At 40.6% G+C, this 21407-nt stretch overlaps 1 protein-coding gene across 1 annotated transcript; it reads right to left on the minus strand.

Moving 5' to 3' along the window:
• Window positions 1-1922: 1922 nt before the first annotated feature.
• On the minus strand, window positions 1923-15560 carry samd10a (sterile alpha motif domain containing 10a). Its single transcript, XM_038723694.1, has 5 exons — window positions 15191-15560; window positions 13343-13524; window positions 2808-2976; window positions 2568-2708; window positions 1923-2310 (listed from the first exon to the last, which is right to left on the minus strand). The coding sequence occupies exons 1-5, from the start codon at window positions 15201-15203 to the stop codon at window positions 2288-2290; spliced, it is 528 nt and encodes a 175-aa protein (XP_038579622.1). The 5' UTR covers window positions 15204-15560; the 3' UTR covers window positions 1923-2287.
• Window positions 15561-21407: the final 5847 nt, after the last annotated feature.

Consider the following 21407-nt stretch of genomic DNA (forward strand, 5'->3'; position numbering starts at 1 on the left):
CAGGTAGCACATGACATTTCAAAATCTATAAATATAAAAAATATAATGCAGTGCAGCTCACGGCAGTCTGTGTTGCTTTCAGATCTGTTTCTCCTGTAGATCAACTTTTCTCATGTAATATCATCCTTGCTGACCCAACACATATGTAGGCATGATTAAGTCTTTCCTCTTCTTTTGTCATGTTCACAGGGAGAGAACGGAAAACTTGGCCAAAAAGAAACTGTGAGAAGAAGTTGTTAAAGTTAATGATTGGTGCATGCATATTTTTGGGTAATTTTATTATCAGTAGCTTTTTTTTTTTTTTTTTTAGCTATTACTATTTTTGGACAATGCACATATATTTTAATTGCATTGCATGTTTTCTTAAAGCGCAAATAAACCTTTTTAAAGGCATTTTCATTTGTTATTTAACAGCAAGCTATATTTCAGAACGTTTTTTAACAAATGACAAAATCAGCCATTTCAAAAAGTGGTGGGGACATGTCCCCAGTTTAAATGATACCTATGAATAACAATAGTAAAATGACAATACATTTGGAGAAGTAGGCCATTAAGGTAATTTACTTATGTTAAAGTAGCAATACCCCATTATACAAATAGGCTACACCATTACAAGTAAAAGTCCTACAGTAAAAATGTTACTTATGTAAAAGTTAATACAGTACAGTAGTAAATATTGATTTAAGTATTATAAGTACTCATTATGCATTATACAGTTGTGAAAGAAGTTTTCAAATATACCCTATTACTTAAGTAAAGGAGCATTACTACAGTGTAGAAATACTCCTGATAAGTAGAAGTCAAGCTAATTCAAGTATTAGCATCAAAACATACTTAAGTTGCAATAGTAAAAGTACTCATTAGGGAGAATGGTACAATTCAGACTAATAAATATTATTCGACAATAATTACCTACACATTAACTATCAAGTGCAGTACTTATGTACAGTTTTGAACTAGCATAGTTCAAATAAGCTTCATCTGACCGAATACAATATTAAAGTGTAAACACTTACGTAGGCCTACTTTAACTTAAGTCAAAGTCTACCTCCTAATGTTTTTTGTGCAGTATTGCTACTTTTACTTAAGTAAATTTACTTGCCGACACTGCCTATTTGCAGCTGGTCAATATTATGTTTAGAAGAAGATTAAAAGGGTGAAAATGTTTATATAGCCTAGTTTGAGTTCTTGCATTCTTTTAAACAGTCATGGCCTATATTTTTTGAAGGCTCTATCAAAAAACAGAATAATATTGAAAAAACTCCATTGTCACTGTGAGCACCACAAACTAGACAAAGATACATATGCTTAAAAGTGTATGATAAGTATATTTTAGGGATATTCTAGTGGTTTCTCATCGCGCCTGTGACGCACGACTGTGTCAACATGCAGCTCAGCTTCTTCTGAGGAGCTCCGTGTTTCCAACGCATCGGATGAATCCACAGCTACCATCCTTTCACTAGTACAAGTCATTAATACATTCCAACACAGACAGGTTTTAATTCAATAATACTAACATTACAGACGAAACAAGTCAGATATATTTGCTGTTTGGGGGAGAAGATCAGGGGAGTCAGTGTGGTTAGCGTTACATTACAGGATGGACGATGCTACGGACTAAATAAAAATCCCATGAATAATTTCGGTACAGGGAATTAAAACACAGGTAAAAAAAATACTCATAGCGCCATGTACCTGTCTGAGCGGGATGACATTATTTTCCCGCACTCCGTTTCCAGCTGGTTCTTGCGACCTCGGAGCCGGGATCGGCTGGTTAAAGCCATGGATGGATTCTCGCAACCGTGCTGTGGGATTATGGGTAATGTAGTTTATTGTCTCGTGCTTCCTCAGCTTATCTTGTCAAGGCTAATGCAAAGAATCCTGACCTTTAAGTTGCCATTTGTTAAAAACAACAACAACAAAATAAAAACCCACTGAGATGTTTTTTTAATTTATTTCTTTTTTTTCCTGACATTAAAAAAGTTTCAGAGAGAGAGAGAAAGAGGTAGAGACAGTAAGAGAGAAATAGCTAATAATTAATCAAAGAAAATTGACCAAACAGATTGTCATGGAGCTTCTTCATCACAGTTCATAGTCAATCCATAAAGATTATGTCTGTTCATCGTGCAGATGCAGGGAATGAAAAGCTGCCAACTTCCAGTCAACAACACAGTTCTGGATACTGCTTCTTGCTGGCTGCATTTACTCTACAGGTCTGATTCACATTTGAGTTTATTTGAGTAAATATCCCATGATTCCACAGCATCCACGTCTTCAGGCAACCTGGCTATGATATGTTTCCAAAAGAACCTGTGAAAGACAGAAATGCTGATTGAGTGAACAATATTGAATGTTAGTGCTTTCTCAATGACCACATGGTGTAGGCAATGAGAAATGAAGGGATTTGTAGTTGTGTGTAGAGTTCAGATAAATGGGTGTTTTAAGCAATTGAGAAAAACTGTAATATGAAGCTACTGCCATCAGCCGAGACTCCAGAAGTTACTGGTACAGGTCTCAGAAGGTCTTGAGAATGAAGTGGTAAAAAATAAAAACACACAAGCCCTCACCTCTGCTGAGCAGCTGCAGGTTGCGTCCTTCCTCCTGCACCTGAAGCTGCAGCACCTGTTGCAGCAACTCCTGCCGAAGTGTCTCTTGCACCAGTCCCATCCTCTCCAGCTTTTCCCCATTCAGACGCAACAACGCGCGACCTGGAAAGCAGAGAGCTCAAAAATCAATTTTGCCTTTATTTTGGAATTCTTTTATCCACCTTCCATTGTTATGTCTTTGGATGATCTTAGCAGTGTGACCTGTGATGGCGTGGTGGGAGAACACCTCCACGTAGGTTAGGTAGTTGTGTGGACAGTGTTTCTTCAGCCATTTACAAACATCTTGTTGTGACCAGAGCACGACGGGGCGGATCAGGCTTGGCTGTGTTGGGCTTGTGTGATATATCCCATAACTGTCACTGGAACGGTACTGCAGCCAGACAGACAGGAAGACATACAGATAAATACAGAGATGGACATGTAGTTGAGGAAGAATCGAACATTTTGGGAAATGTGCTTATCTGCTCTCCTACTGAGAGTTAGATGAGAAGATAGATACCAATCCCTCGTTGATAGAGCAGTCACTCAAGACTGCAAGACCAGGCAGACCAATCTGTGCACTGCCTGGATTGACTACAAGAAAGCCTACGACTCAATGCCACATACATGGATACTGGAATGCTTGGAAATATACAAGATCAACAGGACATTAATAGCCTTCATCAACAACTCAATGGGGCTGTGGAAAACAAGTCTGGAAGCCAACTCAAAACCAATTGCACAAGTCACCATCAAGTGCGGCATAACCAAGGTGATGCATTATCCCGCTGCTGTTCTGCATAGGCCTGAACCCCCTCAGCCAGATCATCACAAAGACTGGCTACGGATACCGGTTCTGAAGTGGAACAACCATCAGTCACCTCCTCTACATGGATGACATCAAGCTGTTTACCAGAAATGATCGAGACATCGACTCACTGATCCACACTACCAGGATCTACAGCAACGACATTGGAATGTCGTTCGGACTGGACAAGTGTGGTCGCATGGTATCAAAAAGAGGGAAAATGATCAGAACCGAGGGGGCTGAACTACCAGAAGGCCACATTGCAGATGTTCAGGACAGCTACAAATACCTTGGGGTGCCGCAGGCTAACGGAAACCATGAGGTGGCAGCAAGGAAGTCTGCCACAGCCAAATACCTACAGAGAGTAAGGCAGGTCCTGAAAAGTCAGCTGAATAGGAAAAACAAGATCCGAGCCATCAACACATAATAATATAATAATTATAATCTTTATTTGTAGAGCACTTTTCAAAAACAAGTTACAAAGTGCTTTAACAAGTGTAAAGACAATAATACCCAAAAAAAACAATAATACAGAAACAAAACAAGATAAAAGCAAGAAAACATTGAAAAGACTAAAATACACGTTTAAGATAAATATAAAATAAGTAAAACAGAATAAAATAAAAGGGATAAAATAAAGTTAAATAAGATCGGGAAAGGCTCTCCTATAAAAGTATGTTTTAAGAAGGGACTTAAAAGAGTTCACTGACTCAGCTGACCTGATTTCCTCGGGCAGGCTGTTCCAGAGCCTCGGGGCCCTGACAGCAAACGCTCTGTCCCCTTTAGTTTTCAGTCGAGACTCTGGAACAGACAGCAGACCTCTGCCCGAGGATCTCAAGGTACGTGCTGGTGTGTATGGGACTAAAAGGTCAGAAATATAACAAGGCGAGAGGCCATGACGAGCTTTAAAAGTGATCAATAAAATTTTAAAGTCAATTCTCAAACATACTGGGAGCCAGTGTAGTGAAGCTAAAATAGGAGTAATGTGTTCATATTTCTTTGTTCTGGTTAAAAGCCTGGCAGCTGAGTTCTGGACAGTCTGGAGTCAATCAGTAGATTTTTGGGTTAAACAAGTGAAAAGGCTGTTGCAATAATCCAGGCGTGATGAGATGAAGGCGTGTAAAATGGTCTCGGTGTCCTTAAAAGTTAACATAGATCGAATTTTTGCTATATTTCTAAGTTGATAAAAACATGATTGAACAAGCTTTGTGGTGTGCTGCTCGAAATTTAAATTACTATCAAACCAGACACCAAGGTTCTTTTCAACAGGCTTAATGTGATTTACTAGGGAACCAACAGATGGCAGTATTTGTTTTGCCATGAAAACTTCCAGCTGAGGCACAAGGAGGGGCTGGGTTTACCAGCTGATCCACAGTGTTTATGTGTAGTAATGTGTTCAGAAAAATAATGTGTTCTCGCATCCTTAACCATGTTATTGTAGTTAATTAATAAATCCTTCAGACTGAGGTAATGGACTTGGAGACTGGATTATTTCCATCTGCGCTCTGCTTTCCTGTATTCCCTTTTTAGGCTGTGAATGCTGTCATTTATCCAGGGATGCTTACTAGCTTTAGATGTAGGCCTAACCTTTAGAGCAGCAGTAATATTTAGTGACGACAAGCAGATATGATTGAAGTGATCGACCAGATTGTTGGTGTTGGAATCAGACAGGTGTTGGCTTTGGCTCTGAAAGAATGTGCAAAACTTTGAAACACTTTGTTCATTAAAGATGCGAGAACACACAGAGCTTGGTGAGGCAGCATGAGTAACAGGCGAATCACAGCTAAAAACAATACATCTGTGGTCAGATATGGTCATGTCCACTAATTCCACAGAGGAAATGCTGACACCCAGGGTAAAAACCAAGTCCAGTGTATGACCACGGTTTTGACATGTTGTTTGAAGTTAAAAGAAGTGGCCATATTTAAAAAGTCAGTTGCATTAACATTGGTGGGGTCATCAACATGAATATTAAAATCGCCACAAAGAACAATTCTGTCATAATTTAAAACCAGAGTAGATAAAAATTCAGGAAGTTCTCATAAAAATCCTCCAGGCGGTTTTGGGGGGCGATAAATTAGAACAAATATGATAGGTTTAAGAGTGAGAACTTCAAAGGAGTTCAATTCATCACAGCGTACTTGATGACATTTTAAATTTTTCCTATACACGCTCACTAGCCCACCACCACGACCACTGACACTCGGTTGACTAAAACAATCATATTGAGGCGGACACAGTTCAGCTAGCTGGCTATAGTCATTCATTTGCAACCATGATTCAGTTAAAAACATAAAATCTAGATTTGCAGAGAAGATAAAATCATTTAAGATAAAAGTCTTACTTGACAGAGATCTCACATTGAAGAGAGCCATTTTAAATGAGTTTGTTCTGGAGCTGGAGTTGGTGCAGTTGACAGGAATAGAAGTCTGTGGAACAGCGCTGGGAGCAGACGGATTTACATGCCAGCAGGTGGAGACAGTTGTTAGTGGCAGTGAGGCAGAGATCTGTTCAGTGACCGGTGGTGTGTCCAGGTGTGCTGCATGAATGATTAGTCATTCACGTAAGTCATGTGTGTGAGCAGCTAACATTTCTGAGCCCCGTTTGTTTGGGTGAAGTCCGTCTTTCTTAAAAAGAGACATTCTTTGCCAGAAAATATTAAAGTTATCGACATAACACACACGATGAGCCCTGCAGGCGGACTGGAGCCAGTCGTGGAGGCCAAGGAGTCTACTGAAGCAGCCAGCACCGCGACCAACTGTGGGAATGGGACCAGAGATAAGAACGGACTTTCCACACTGCTTTAAAAAGTTAAAAAGACGGTTAAAATCTGATTTTGTCAGCTCAGACTGCTGAAGAGCTGTGTCATTTGTTCGGTTGTGGGGTTCCAGAGCAGGACTGAGCAGAATCTGCTTCAACACTGCGTACGGACTGAGGATGGAGTGTGTGAGCTGCCGAGTGTTATGTTAGAGTAGCAGTAACAGACCTGAGAGTAGGACTACCCAACAGTGCAAGGTAGTGACGGCCTCCGGAGCGTCTGAGCACAGCCTCCTTCAGGATCCTACTTCGGGAAGCGGAGGTTTTTGACTGGGATGACGGCCGCCGATCAGGCCCAGCGGCAGACCAGCAGCCCAGCCGATCACCGTTTGCCGCCAGTGCAGGAGATGTAGTAGGTGGAGGAGATGCAACAGGTTCGGCAGGCACTATCCGCTGAAAGGGATCCATATCAGGGAGACTCGAAGCTGCAGGTGCATCCATTGGATGGACCGGAGTGCCGTCAGACAGGGCTGTATAGCGGTTGGAGAGGCCGATGTACGGAGGAGAGGCAGCCAAGCCTCTCTTGCAGCCACGGACCACCACTTCAGCCCAGGATGACTGATGCTTCGGAGTCGAGCAGGAGGAAAACCTTGGAAGGGTAGAGGGGTCCCATAGCACAGTGTCCTGGATGTTAGCGGTTGTTGCGCTAAGAGTTAGAGAGGGCAGAGTTATCTCCGCTAGCATAGTCACCGCTTTGTTGTGGTCAGTAGCGTTGATGGCGTTTTTACGGTCATCTAGCTTAAAATCCATGTCGGATGACTAAAATCCTTAACCCACGTAAAACTCAAGTTAAAAACTCAAGTTAAATAAAAAGGATATAAAAAATGTAACGAAAAAGTGTGGATTAAAACTGGATAAGAGTCCGGTTTAAGACGGAGCTTCCGACAGGTGGCTACAGACGTCAACGCATGCGAAGAGTACAGATTACATATACCCTGCCAGTCATCAGATACCACGCTGGTATAATAAACTGGCCAAAGGAGGAGATAGAGGCCACTGACATCAACACAAGGAAGCTCCTCACAATGCATGGAGGGTTTCACCCCAAATCCAGCACCCTGAAACTGTACACCAAGCATAGCAAGGGAGGCCGAGGGCTAGTGAGTGTCAAGACCACTGTCCAGGATGAAACAACAAAGATCCAGGAGTACATCAGGAAGATGGCTCCCAAAGATGAAGGATTTAGTGAATACCTCAGGCAGCAGAAACCCGAGGATGAGGACAAGGAAGACGAAGAACCTTCATGGAGAGACAAGCCGCTGCACGACATGTACCACAGATAAATAGACAAAGTGGTTGATATCAGGAAATCCTACCAATGGCTGGAAAAGGCTGGACTGAAGGACAGCACAGAAGCACTAATCATTGTGGCACAAGAACAGGCACTCAGTACAAGATCAATAGAGGCTGGGCTCTACCACACCAGGCAGGACCCCAGGTGCAGTGATAGATGTGGCAATCCCAAATGACAGCAACATCAAGAAGAAGGAACACGAGAAGCTTGAGAAATACCAAGGGCTGAAAGAGGAGCTAGAAAAGATGTGGAAAGAAAGAGCAACAGTGGTGCCAGTGGTAATCGCAGCACTGGGGGCTGTGAACCCCAAACTGGGAGAGTGGCTATAGCAGAATCCAGGTACAACATCAGAGGTCTCTGTCCAGAAGAGTGCAGTCCTAGGAACAGCTAAGATACTGTGCATGTGTGTGTGTATGTATGTGTATGTATGTGTGTATATATATATAACAAATGAAAGGGTGAAGGTCAGCTGATCTGTGTACCTGTGCGTTGTACGTGAGTCCGTGAGACATTACTATTGTTAGTGTCAGCTGTGTCTGGGGTGTCATTAGCTAGCTGGGAGACTGCAACACGGTGCATTCTTTCAGATCACGCCGTGTTCTAAATGCATTGCATACCCAACCCTAGTGGCTTCATATTTATCCTACAGACACTCGAGTGGTATCAATCTTCTAATCCAACTCTCAACAAGAAAATGTAACTTGATGGAACTGAGCTCAACAAGACAACACGGAAACTGGCTAGTTGAGCAACCACTTGATTCTGTGTTGTTTTGGGAGGAGGAATGATGGATTCTGTGCTTTATTGTCTGGCTAGAAACAGAAACAGAACTCAGTCATAGTTATACTCGCTACACTTTACAGTAGAATTTCAATAAGTCACACTAACATGTTTCATTTGTGCTGATTGCTGAGTTTAAAAACCTACCTCAGAATCACACACTACAAACTATGTTACAAAAGCAAATAGGCGTATTTCCTCTCCCAGTTTGATGTTTGTTCCAGTCAGACCACTGACTCCAAACCTGCCACTGTGGCATCAAACACCCCACATCCAACTCTCTCTGCAAATGCTGCTGCTCAGTCAAAAACCTGCTGTGAAGCTCACAAGCTGAACATTCAGTTTCAAACATAAAAACATAGTACAAATGCACATAGATGGGCGTATACCGTACATGAAGAACTGACAAGATTAGCCCTCTATAAAGTGCAATAACAGGTTTTCAAACTCATGAAAGCACACAGGGATGATCATGACCCTGTGTGCATGCACATCAAACACTCTGCAAAGATGCTTCTAAGTTGTATACACGCAGCTGCAACAAAGAGAAAGACAGTGTGTGATCATGAGATCCAGCTCTTTAATCTCAAAGTTGTACAGGATGTAAGACTGGGGAAGACTAATCAAACTGGGCCTTTGATCAGTCAATTGGTTTTAAAAATTCAGCAGCTTCAGCGTTTCGCCAACTCAAGATTTTCTCAGATGCAGGAAAGTGGTGCTTTAAAAAAGAGTCAGTGGGGCAAAATGTGTGCTGGAGGTGGAGAGTAGAGGGATGTATTTCTGATGAAGATAAACATTTTAATAAATATATGTATGAGTACGTTCCAGCTAAGAAATAAACATTTCATACAAAACATTATTACTGTTAATTCATGTGTATTTATCTTCTGAGGCTAATGTTTCATTATTGTGCATTTTACGTTGTAGCAAGTGTCCATTACATGATCTGACGAAACACCCAGAGCCTCAAAATATATCCTTATGTGGTTTAAAATTTAACCTAATTACTGAGTTACTTCAGTATAAAAATCTATTAACACAAAAATCTATTAACATACTTTTAGAAGTTAAACAATAATCCATCTGATTTTGTTGGTTAAAGCATTAGTCTTATTGCCTTTGATTACTGTTGAATATTAAGGTCCAACAACAAAAAGCAATTTAAAAAGGTTAAGCTTAACACAGAGCACAAAGCAGCTCCTATGGCACTTTATGCCTGTCCCGACAGCACCGCGCGCCGCCTCCACGCCGGTCTCTGCCGTTCTTCCCGGATTTGCACAATGAGTTGTCCCTACGTCCCCAAGGTGCCGTCCAGTATGGCAGGGTCTAAGGTGCTGCAGGCATTTCATCTCCCACCTCATGTGACGGCGGAGGACGGGAGACTTCATCTAGGTCCTCCCAGTGGAGGAAAGCAGACCAGTTGCTGGTGTGTTTTGGGTCCCCCAAGGCTGGGCTCCCCGCTTCTAAACACACTATCAGCAACTGGATAGTTCAGGCTCTTTCCCTGGCCTATCAGGTGCGCAGTTTGCCTACACCTATGGCCGTGAAGGCCCACTCTACTAGAGGCATGGCAGCCTCTAGGGTCCTCCTCTCAGGGGCTTCTCTTCGGGATGTGTGTGAGGCAGCTGGCTAACCCTAACCATACCACCAATTTTGAGAACATCAGGTACAAACTTGATGTAGCCTAAAGCTCTGTCCTGTACAGACTGATTCAATAATTTTTCAGTTTTCAGATGAGTCTGAAAAAGTGGTTGTTATGAAAAGAAAAGAAGGTGGTGACTGTGGAGGAGCCTAGATTAGTAAAGCAAAAGTGATGCAAACTAGCCCTTTTAAGCTAATGAGACGTTTCTTTTTGGATTTTAATGTGCAAATAAAATGCACCTCAGAAGGGAGGTGGTTTCTCATGTTCCCTATTTTTTATATTAATATCTAAACAGATAAATGTCAACAGCTATAAAATGAAGACACAAAAGGCAAACATGAACAACTGTGTCTATAATGATTCTGAGGTCATATTAACAGGGTTTTAGGGGGTGATGCCCAAAACATGCTGTGCCATAAATGTCTGTGGAGAGCATCATAATCAACCAAATTACTTTCCCCAAATCTAATGGTTATAGTTCCTCCCCACTAGACTGATCTTTGGGTTTTGGTTATTTATTATCTGCTCTAGCTTTTCCAACTACTTGTTCAGAGATATGGTAAATATAATTGCCCAAGATGATGTGAAATTACATTTGTCACTGGAAAATACCCCCCACCCCCCAACCATGACTACCACAACCACCACCAAAACATTCATCTAAAGCTCAAAAAAAATGGGAAAACACTCAAATTTCAAGCTATTCTAATGTGCATCACATGCTCATGGAGCAATGCTGCTGACACATGTTGTGTTGGGGTTTTATATTCAGACAAAAATTTTGCTTCACCTCCGCTGTTACAACTCCATCCTAGGGGAATCAGAACTAAAACAGCAGATACTTTATGGAAACCTTTTCAGACAAACATGATTATATTTGTTGTTAATTGTTCATCTTTGTTGTTGTATATTTTTATATTGTGAATTTATATATTTATGTACACAATACTCTCTTCCGTTGCAATACATCTGCACAAAACAAACCCGGAATAATCATGTAAATATCTGCGACGTTGTTCTTTCTCTGCAAATAGTTGTATTATTTTTCTCTATTCCTTTTATTATTGTTACATAACTTACTTTGTCTATTCCATATTTATATATTTCTACATTTATTTATGACAACTGTGTATTTGTCTACTTGTAGCACCCTCTCACCAAAGCAAATTCCTCGTATGTGTAAAATACTACTTGGCAATAAAGCTTCTTCTGATTCTGTAAGTTGCTTTACTGATTATCGAGATAATATTATGTAGAACTATCTATAGTACTAGTACTACTACTGAGTGGTTGTGATGTTTTATGTTATGTTTTGTATTTATAATCTGTATTGCTTCTTGCGTCTTTTTGTGGGTTAGGATGTCAGAAATTATGTGGGCCCCAGGAAGAGTAGCTACTGTTGTTGTCACAGTAAATATAAATAATGGGGATCCACAGTAAATAACAAACAAACAAAAAAAAAGACACATTCAGAGTAGCAAGTTTGAATTGAGTATTTTTCTGCCTCCAGACTGACTGACTTCAAATCCACCATGGTCCTTTTAACTCTGCTTTTATCTTTATACTCTCTTTACTTTCTTTATACACTTTAAAGTGTTATGAAAGCAGTTTTGTCCCCAAACTCCCATTTCTCCTAGGGCTGCAAGTAATGATTTCTATTACTAAGTAATCTCTTAAAATCAGTGAAATGTTTTGCCATTACAATTTCCTGAAGCAAAAGGTAAAAAAAACACGTAACTTGTTTTATCTGATGTGTCTAAAATCCCCAAATATTCAGTTTTGTTTTATCAAGTAAGGGAAATAAAAGCAAATCCTCACTATTTAGAAGCTGGAATTAAAAATGTTTGGCATTTGTGCTTGAAAAATTATAGATGATCAAAATAATTACCAGTAATTTTTTTTCAACAATTACTGAATGTATTGTGTTGTTCCATGTCTACAGGGTTGAAACGTAAAATATGCAGGTAGATGACAAAGTCTCAAACCAACTTGTGCCGTATACTACTGAGCAGTCAGTGACTGCAGAGTGGACAATAGCACAATGTGTAAAAAAGTAAATAAAACTAACTAATAAAACTAAAAAACTGCACTTTGGAAGAAGTAAGAATACTGTTCACATGTTCCAGTGCAGCACATCTTCCAAACACACAACACTGATTAAGTTCATGTTCCTCAAGACAAAAATAAACCAACCACTACATTATGTGCATCAAAGAGGATTTCAGCAAACAAACAACACATTGTATACAACTCTGTTATCAGCCCAGCCCAGTTCTATGTTTGCAGCTTTAGCTTCAGCTCATTACAGCTTTTAAAGAGACTTCTATGGGGCGAAGACAAAGGCATGGGCTTTCTGACTTGTAACCAAGGGCTTTAAATGAGGCCAGTTCACAGCACAAATGGATCGTCTGGGCAGTGACTGGGTGAGCAGACACTGCTGCATCAGATAATGAAACGTATATCAGCTAACAAACTTTAAACTGGTACAGAATGGCTACTGGAAGTGGTTCTGACGACGTTTCACATAAAGAGATCTATAAAAAAAGGCTTTGCATACTGTTTATTACCCTGCAACAACAATCACAGACAATTTAACATCAAGCATTCAGTATCAAACTAAATTCTGTTTCTGTCTGTCAACAGACAATGTTGCTGCAGCATAGCAAGTGTGTGTTGGAGGACATGTGCTATTTAAAACCAGGCTAAAAGGCTGTTAGAGCCCGCCAACCCGCCAGGGAGAGAGCAACTTCCATTCTCTGCTAACAAAGTGCCCATTTGCAACAATGGATGGTGACTGGCTACATTTGTCAGACTATGATTTCTTTTTCTTTCAGCTTTTTCTGCACAGAAATCTGAGAGAAGAGTTACTGAACAGCAGTGAGGAACGTTTCCATGTACACTCATGTAGATAAGACAGGGAAAATATTTAAGATATAATCTAATTTCTTGCTATTGTTAGGGGGGTATGATAATCTCTTATTTAAACATATGATGGCGCCACTACAGTTGATATGAAATGTAATAAGTATTAAATTAAAAATTATCGAGGAGCAATCCAAGTTAATATTTATACAAACCCAATGCATGTACTTGTGCATATTTTTCAGATTTTCAATAAAAGGATTTGTGCATTCTTTTAGAAACAGTTCTAGTTAGCTGTATAGCTGGTTAACTGCCATGTGTGCCAAGTTATATTACAAACAACTTTTACTGCCAACACACACAGCTATTGCACCAATCATATCACCAAACATGAACAATGTCAGTCAGTAATTACAATTTTCATCAATATTTTAAGCACTACTAAACAGAAATAACTACATCTCCTTGATCTTGGAGACCCAGGTATCACATGACATCAGTTCATGATTCAGGTGTGCTGTTTGAGATATTGAAGTCATGTAAGTGTTCAGTACCTGCAGAGCCTCTGTGCCGGGCTGCTGAAGCAACTTCACTGTCCTGCCTCCTGCTGTTTTCTGTCCACGCCCGTCATGCCAGGTTAGGTTCCCACCTGTCCGTCGACTCAGCTGGTGCTTGAAGTCCTCAGGCAGAGCCCTGTACTCCACAGCAGGCCTGCAAAAACTGAAACTGGATGCAGCTGGAGCGATAAAAGCAGGTATGATGGAGGAGGTATTGATTAAAAGGAGGCTTAATGATTAGACAGCTGGGTCTGCACGTAACCACTGACATTTTAAAAACAGCATGAGAGGCACTCTACAAAAAAGTCCCCCACTTTCCCTGACTTGAAGACAAAAGCCAGAGTTGAACCTACCAGGATACCTTGTCATTCAGATTATCTCATACCTGCTCATACCTGTTCTAGTGACACTGAGCAGGCATGAGGCAACATTTAAAAGTTATCTGAGCCTGGACAAGCTCCTCTCTAATGTACAGAAATCAGTGTTCAGGTAGCACTATTACTTTGTGCAGAGCATAAATGTCGGAGCTGTGAGACAAGCCACTTTCTCATCATTAGGAGGAGGCCTGTAGGCAGACATCCAAACCCACTCAACAGCAGGTGGCTTTCCAACATCTAGTAATTAAAGAAAGCGTAGCGCTACAGTAAACACGCTGTTACTGGCACAGATCCTGGCAGAAAGCCACAGGTCATTACTGATTCATGTGGCAGATTGGAAGAATTTTCTTACGTGTTTGAAGCTATGTGTGCAGCTGTGTTTGTGTGTGTGCGTATTTCAGTATCTTGAAGTGACTGAGAGAATTAGAAAAGCGGACAGAACGGGGGGGAGGGGGACAAGGGTTTGAGGAGATGAAAGAGCATCTTTTGGGTTTTCTAGCTCTGTGCCTCTCCTTTCTGTCAATCAACATTTCATGCCGAGAACGCAGCAAAGCCAAGTCCCACAATCATCAAGGCGAACCAGCAGCATGAGATGAATAAAACTCTGTAAGCTATGCAATTTTTGTTTCTTTGAGGTGGAACTCCAAGACTGCGTATGTATGAACTCTCTTTCACAGTGCTATTACTCCCCCAGGCTGCTGCTGTAAACACAAATGTGCCCCTTTCCCGGATTAAAGATAATTAAGACCACTTGTCAGACTGAGGTTTTTTTTCTTCCTTTAGTTTTGCTTGTTTATGGGAAGGAAAAAGTCCTCATTAACTAACACATATAAATTTTCAGCACCGGAGAGGAAAACTCTTTCATGAACAAAAATCTTACTAAACATGCTGTGAAGCATTTGCCTGCCTGCAAGATGTTTCATCTGGCATTTTGATACGCTACACCAATTTTCACTAGGCTTGTCATTCCGAATAAAATAACAGATGCAAATCACATACAAAACACACATAATTCGTAGCTGCTCAATTAAACTTAAACTGAGTCTGTGCACAAACTGACCAGCACAACAGTCAGACTGCTGATGGTCCCTGCACGGATGGTCACTGCTGGTGCGCTGTCCGTTTCAGCACCAAGTCACTGACCCTTAGCAGACCACCCTGCATCCTCTGTACATTCAGCCCTGAGTTTAACTTGGTGTTGTTCTTGCTTCCTAAGGTCTTAGGTGGATGTAATGTAGTAGTTGGAGTTTTGTAAAATAATGTAATGTTTTGACCTCATACTGTAAGCTATGTAGCCTACTTTCACATGATAAATAATAAAGTGAGAGTAGGCTACGCGACCAATAATACACCCGGCAAACTGGTCTCGCAAGTATGTGGTTTAAGTTATAGTTTCCATCGAATAGATGCTATTTCAAAGAAAATGCCGACGAATTTATCGAAATGTAGCCCGCAAAGAGGAACCTACCGTCCACAGCCATGGTGTTTCCGTCCGTAATGGCTCTAGTTAAAGTATCCCATCGTCTCCGGTCACCGACACACAGGCTGCGGGGTCCTGCGCCCTCCTCTCCTCCTGCGCCTCTCGGCGTTGTGTTTACCGATAAAAGTTTCACTGAGGTCTGGCAGGAGGAATGACGCAACACCTCACCTCAAGGCTGACTGGGAAAATGCCTTCCGACGGTGTCATTCGCTGCAAGTTGTTGAAGACAAGAAAGGAATGTCCCCGAGCAGCCGGCTGACTGGTTGCGCTGGCTCAGGCGGGCGCAAGCGTTGTGCACGCTTCGCGTATTTGTGTGTGTTTTTTAATGTGCCGTGAGAATCAGACGCGCGGGTTTTTCTCAAGAGCCTGCATGAGCAGAGTGAGCTCAAAGTGCAGCCCCGGGCCCTGTAATTAACGCAGCCAGTAGAGACTCTGAAAAACAGCCGGATGAAAAGGCTTCTCATCACTGCAGCATCCAACTTTAGGAATTCCCCTTTGCCTTTTCTTAAAGAAAGGGAGCTCTGTGCGCGCCTGTGGGCAGTGGGCCCTATCTGTGATGGACCCTCTATGTGGGGTTTGTCCAGAAGAGCTGCAGGATTATCTAGGCAGATATCAGAGAGCACCGCTCTTGCTGCCACCTGCCCACTTACTTTAGTGGTCACCATAGACTGTATATAAAAAGGTGGTCACATATCTTAAAGTAAAAAGATAACTGTGGATTTATGAGCTTATGAGCATCACAGAACCAAACATAATCACAAACAATCATTCAAAAAAGCATGAAATTGTGTCCTTTTCCTTTTTTGCAATATATAACCTTTTTATTAAATCCCACTAAAATAAAAGGGACAGAGGAAAGCACATTTAAAAAAGACTCAAAGTGGTTCTGGGAGCATGAGTGAAATATGGGGCCAAGAGGGACTATATACAGTTTCATCGTTGCATAAAAAGATGGTGTGGAAGAAAAAGGGAGGGGGAAAAGGCATTCCAAGAAGAAAGGGGGGCAGTGTGTCCCTGTTGGCTCCCATTAATAAATAATTCCCACTTTTGCCATTTAGCATAATAATCATGACCTCTATTTAACTGACCTCTATTTACAAGAAAGAAATTCATATGCTGCTATTCGTGCCAACCTGAGCGATCCAGTCATCAAAAATGGGGACAAGATAGCTTTCCATATATTGATAATCCTTTTATGCCTCATCATCAATACTGTCTGAATCCACATGAGGGACATGTCTAAGTATGGAAGGATCTCCCAGTACAGATAAGGCACATATATAAACATAGAAATATTTCAAAAAAGAGGGCAAACTGAATTTTGTTTATTCACTGCTACAAATCTCATTAGCGCTCCGGGGAGTAGCTGAGGGATTACCCCTGAAGGGTCTGGACTGAAATACATTTTCTCTATATTCATAAATATCTCATACTTTTACATCAGGCTGCTCTGGTTTTTGAAACATTTGAGATCTGGTTGAAATCTACAAAACAGCAAACAAAAATCTGACGCTGCAGCTATTTGTGTTATCAACCTAGAACCAGCAGAAGAAAAACAGATTTTTTTCTGTACAGACTAAAACATGATTTCTCTCCTGAGACAGATTTTGGCAGTGGACTGTAGTGGTGAAAGTGTGATGATGAAAGCTGATTAGAGAGATCAAGATAGCACAAGTCAAAACATTAAACAGGGTTGTGCCTGGCACAGAAGTGAATTTGCGCAGGTGTTTTATTGTGCACTGACGGATAGACACAGATGTCTGTCACAGGGCATCTCCATACTTTCTGTGTACAAGATTAATGACCTTGATTTCTGAATCCCAAATGAAAAAATGTTTTCAAAAACATTTAAATTACATACATACATACATACATATAAATAAACAAATAATTCTATTAGTCTGATTTAAAATGCAGATCACAGTTGCACATGGTGTGCTGCCCCCCAGTGGAGTCTAGACTGATTCTAATGCAAATAAAGCTGTGGAAATTGTCATTGTGAGATTTCAAATATTTAACACAATTTAAAGACTGAAAACACAAATATGCTATTCTTCAATCTGCCTCAGATTAAATTAAATACCTCACTTCTCAAGGTTCAAGGCTATAGTTTGACATCTTGGAAAATATGCTTATTCACTTCCCTGCCAAGTTAGATGACAAGACCGATAGCACCAGTGGTGGAGGAAGTATTATTTACTTAAGTAAACGTAGCAATAATAAAGTGACAAAGTACTCTGTCACAAGTTAAAGTCCTGCATTCTAAATACTTGTATTATCATGTACATATGAATGTACATATTATCAGAAAACAGTACTTAAAGTATCTAAAGTAAAAGTACTCATTATAGTGTGAGTGTCATTGTTTGTTATTATACGTTAGTGATTTTTTACTAACAATGCATCTGTGTTTAAGCAGCATTTTCATGGTCGAGCTAACTGACATAGTACAAATTTGTAGTTTATTAATCAATAACAAAATTTGGGGTGGGGATTTTTGGAAATCTCACGATTTGATTCTGATTCTTGGAGTGACAATATCCCAACGGCCTCATTGGCTCCAGTCCATTTTTGAAAACAGTGGTCACAGAATTACATGGTAGAGTTTCCCAGTTACACCACAAACTGCACATAGGATTGTAAACCCAGTTGACTAGTGTGAGTTTAACTGGCAGGGTTTGGGTATGAGTAGTTTCTGCAGTTGTTTCTGAGGACACTGAGACTGGAGCATTGGAGCTCCTCTTAAACTTTAAGCATGGACACATTTGGCCTGGTTAACGCGCTGAAAGATAAAAGGGGGCGCTTGAATTAATAGTTTCCACAGGAGAGAACATCAAAGAGACTCAAATATTAATAGTATACATTTGAGGTTTATACTCAGCAGCTGCCTTTTGTTTTAATGTTTAACAAAGGAATTATTTTTATCACTTACTTTTATGGTCATTCCAGAGTGATCCAGACAGTCCTGCCCAGCATATTACTTTCAGTCGGAACATTAAAAATCGTACTATAACACATGGCCAGAAGAGTTAATAGTTCCTTATTTAGCAATAACTTCAAGGTTATTGCTTTTTAATAGCTGTTGATAAGTACAAAGTCAGAGCATTTGTATGAGAGAGGGTAGAAATTGAGGTGGCAGTTTCTTCTCTTAACATTTAAACCAGTCAGTTAGCACTAGGGGGCAGTCTCACTCTGTGTACAAAGAGACTCTGAACTCTATGTTGGTGACAAGCAATATTTGGCCATTGTTCATTATCATGTTTACAAAGCAAAACTACTTAAACACATTCCATACTGCATTCATTAAAAAGCAACCCAAAGTTATCACTCCAAATGACGTAAAGACTACTGAAAATATATTGCATTATAAGATGTATTATTTTGTCTTCTGAGTATCTTTGATATTTTAAAGATAAACCAACATTCTTTTACAATCCGTAATGTCACCTCTTGTTCAAAGTGATGTTTTTTGGTTTGCTACACTGTTCACTATAATGGCAACTGCAACTGATGTAACACTATGGTAACCCCATTATATTGTTGTTGTTTGTTTTAGGCCTTGAAATCAGTGGTGGGATGTAACTAAGCTACATTTACTCAAGTGCTGTACGTAAGTAATACCCATAGACTGTATATAAAAACCTTAACCTCACCTTAAGTACCTCAAAATTGTACTTCCACTTAATGCTACTTATACTTAATACATATATATATATATATATATATATATATATATATATATATATATATATATATATGTGTGTGTGTGTGTGTGTGTGTGTATATATACATATATATACATATACATACATACATACATACATATATATATATATATACTGGCACCACTGTTGCTCTTACTTTCCACAGCTTTTCTAGCTCCTCTTTCAGCCCTTGGTATTTCTCAAGCTTCTCATGTCCCTTCTTCTTGATGTTGCTGTCGCTTGGGATTGCCACATCTATCACTGCAGCCTTCTTCTGCTGTTTGTCGATCAACTCGATGTCTGGTTGGGTAGCCATCGCCAGTTTGTCAGTCTGGATCTTGAAGTCCCACAGGATCTTAGCTCGATCATTCTCAACTACCTTAGGAGGTGTCTTCCATTTTGACCTTGGGACTTCCAGCCCATACTCATGGCAGATGTTCCTGTACACAGCTACCTGGTTATGGCCATGTACGCACTTCCTGCCTGCATCTTCTACCCTGCTGTTATGTGCTGGACTGTCTCAGGGGCATCCTTGCACAGTCTGCACCTGCCTGGTGTGGTAGACCCCAGCCTCTATTGATCTTGTACTGTGTGTCTGTTCTTGTGCTGCCATGATTAGTGCTTCTGTGCTGTCCTTTAGTCCAGCCTTTTTCAGCCACTGGTAGGATTTCTTGATATCAGCCACTTCTTCTATTTGTCTGTGGTCAGTAGCCTCTATCTCTATCTATTTTCCCTCTTTTTGATACCATGCGACCACACTTGTCCAGTCCGAACGACATTCCAATGTTGTTGCTGTAGATCCTGGTAGTGTGGATCAGTGAGTCGATGTCTCGATCATTTCTGGCATACAGCTTAATGTCATCCATGTAGAGGAGGTGACTGATGGTTGTTCCACTTCAGAACCGGTATCCGTAGCCAGTCTTTGTGATGATCTGGCTGAGGGGGTTCAGGCCTATGCAGAACAGCAGCGGGGATAGTGCATCACCTTGTTATATGCCGCACTTGATGGTGACTTGTGCAATTGGCTTTGAGTTGGCTTCCAATCTTGTTTTCCACAGCCCCATTGAGTTGTTGATGAAGGCTATTAGTGTCCTGTTGATCTTGTACATTTCCAAGCATTCCAGTATCCATGTATGTGGCATTGAGTCGTAGGCTTTCTTGTAGTCAATCCAGGCGGTGCACAGATTGGTCTGCCTGGTCTTGCAGTCTTGAGTGACTGCTCTATCGACCAGTAGCTGGTGTTTGGCTCCCCTGGCATTACTGCTCATTCCCTTCTGGGCCCTGTCCATGTATTGAGCCATGTGCCTACTCATCTTAGCCGCTATGATGCCTGACAGGAGCTTTCATGTTGTGCAGAGGTAGGTTATTGGCCGGAATTTGGATGGGATCGTTCCCTTCTGTGGATCCTTCATGATCAGGACTGTCTGTCCTTGGGTTAACCATTCTGGGTGGGTCCCATTCATCATTAATATACAGATTAAATCAGATTATTAATACAAAATAAACTAATATATTTTTTATATAATATAATTATTTTAGGTTGAGCATGTGTGTGTGAGATTGTGTGTGTGTGCCTATGTGTTGGCCGTGTCCAGATGTGCACACACTGCCATGAGAGTCTGCCAACAGCAAACACTCTGAACTTCTTTGCTAATGTGTGAAGTGTGCTGTGACCTCTCGCTCCCCATGTGGCCACAAAATTCGGTTAGTTCAGGCAAACAAGTGTCTTATTTAATTAATAAATTGTTAAGGTGGTGACGCCTCAGAATTCATTATTTTTCACAAGTACCAAAAGAAAAAATAATCGTAAATATACCAACCAAGATTAAAGTTAAAACAGTACAATCTTATATAAAGTGCTAAAAAAGACTTGTAACTGTGGGTGCACCGACACAGGAAACAAGGTCCAGGTTTGTGAAGTGTTGGGACCAATTACTCTTGTTTGTTCTTTTACATGACTGTGAACATACAAGAGCAGATATAGGCCACTCTAAAACAAAAAGTGCTGAAAATTAGACACGACTTGAACCAGTTTCTAAACCTGCATTTCCAACATTTCCTCTTAAACTCTCCAACAGTTAACCAGATGAATAAAAACTGCGCTGACTATTCTCTAATGTTCACGAATTAACACATGTCAGGTTACAACTCTTGATAAATTAGCATGTAATATTCAGAAACTTAAGTTGACAAGAAATAAGTGAAGAGGATTTGGGTCATAGTTTTCAGAATAAGGTTTTAATCAGACTCATATTATTGGTTAGGTTGACTTCAGGGCATGAAGAAACTATAAATACTATATATTCTCTTTGGCTAATGCTCAAACTCATCTGTTAGTCCACACAAGTTAAAACAAATGCTGAAAATGACTTGCAAATATTGTAAGAGCCAGTCCTCTTGGGAAAACACTGCTAAATCCACACAGTCCAGAAACGCTCCAACTTTGTTGAAAACCAAAGACACAAAGAAATTTACATGCCAGCTCAGAATTTGGACCACTG

This window comes from Micropterus salmoides, unplaced genomic scaffold (assembly GCF_014851395.1).
Source record: "Micropterus salmoides isolate LMB-PRFRI ecotype aquatic unplaced genomic scaffold, ASM1485139v1 Ms_hic_scaffold_16, whole genome shotgun sequence".
Lineage (NCBI taxonomy): Eukaryota > Metazoa > Chordata > Actinopteri > Centrarchiformes > Centrarchidae > Micropterus > Micropterus salmoides.

Excerpts from the sequence above, each read along its gene's own strand:
- samd10a (XM_038723694.1), bottom strand. Across the intron at positions 2,977-13,342 it reads CCGGCACAGAGGCTCTGCAG|TACCGTTCCAGTGACAGTTA; the intron begins GTACTGAACACT and ends GTCTGGCTGCAG. Across the intron at positions 2,311-2,567 it reads CCTGCAGCTGCTCAGCAGAG|GTTCTTTTGGAAACATATCA; the intron begins GTGAGGGCTTGT and ends TGTCTTTCACAG.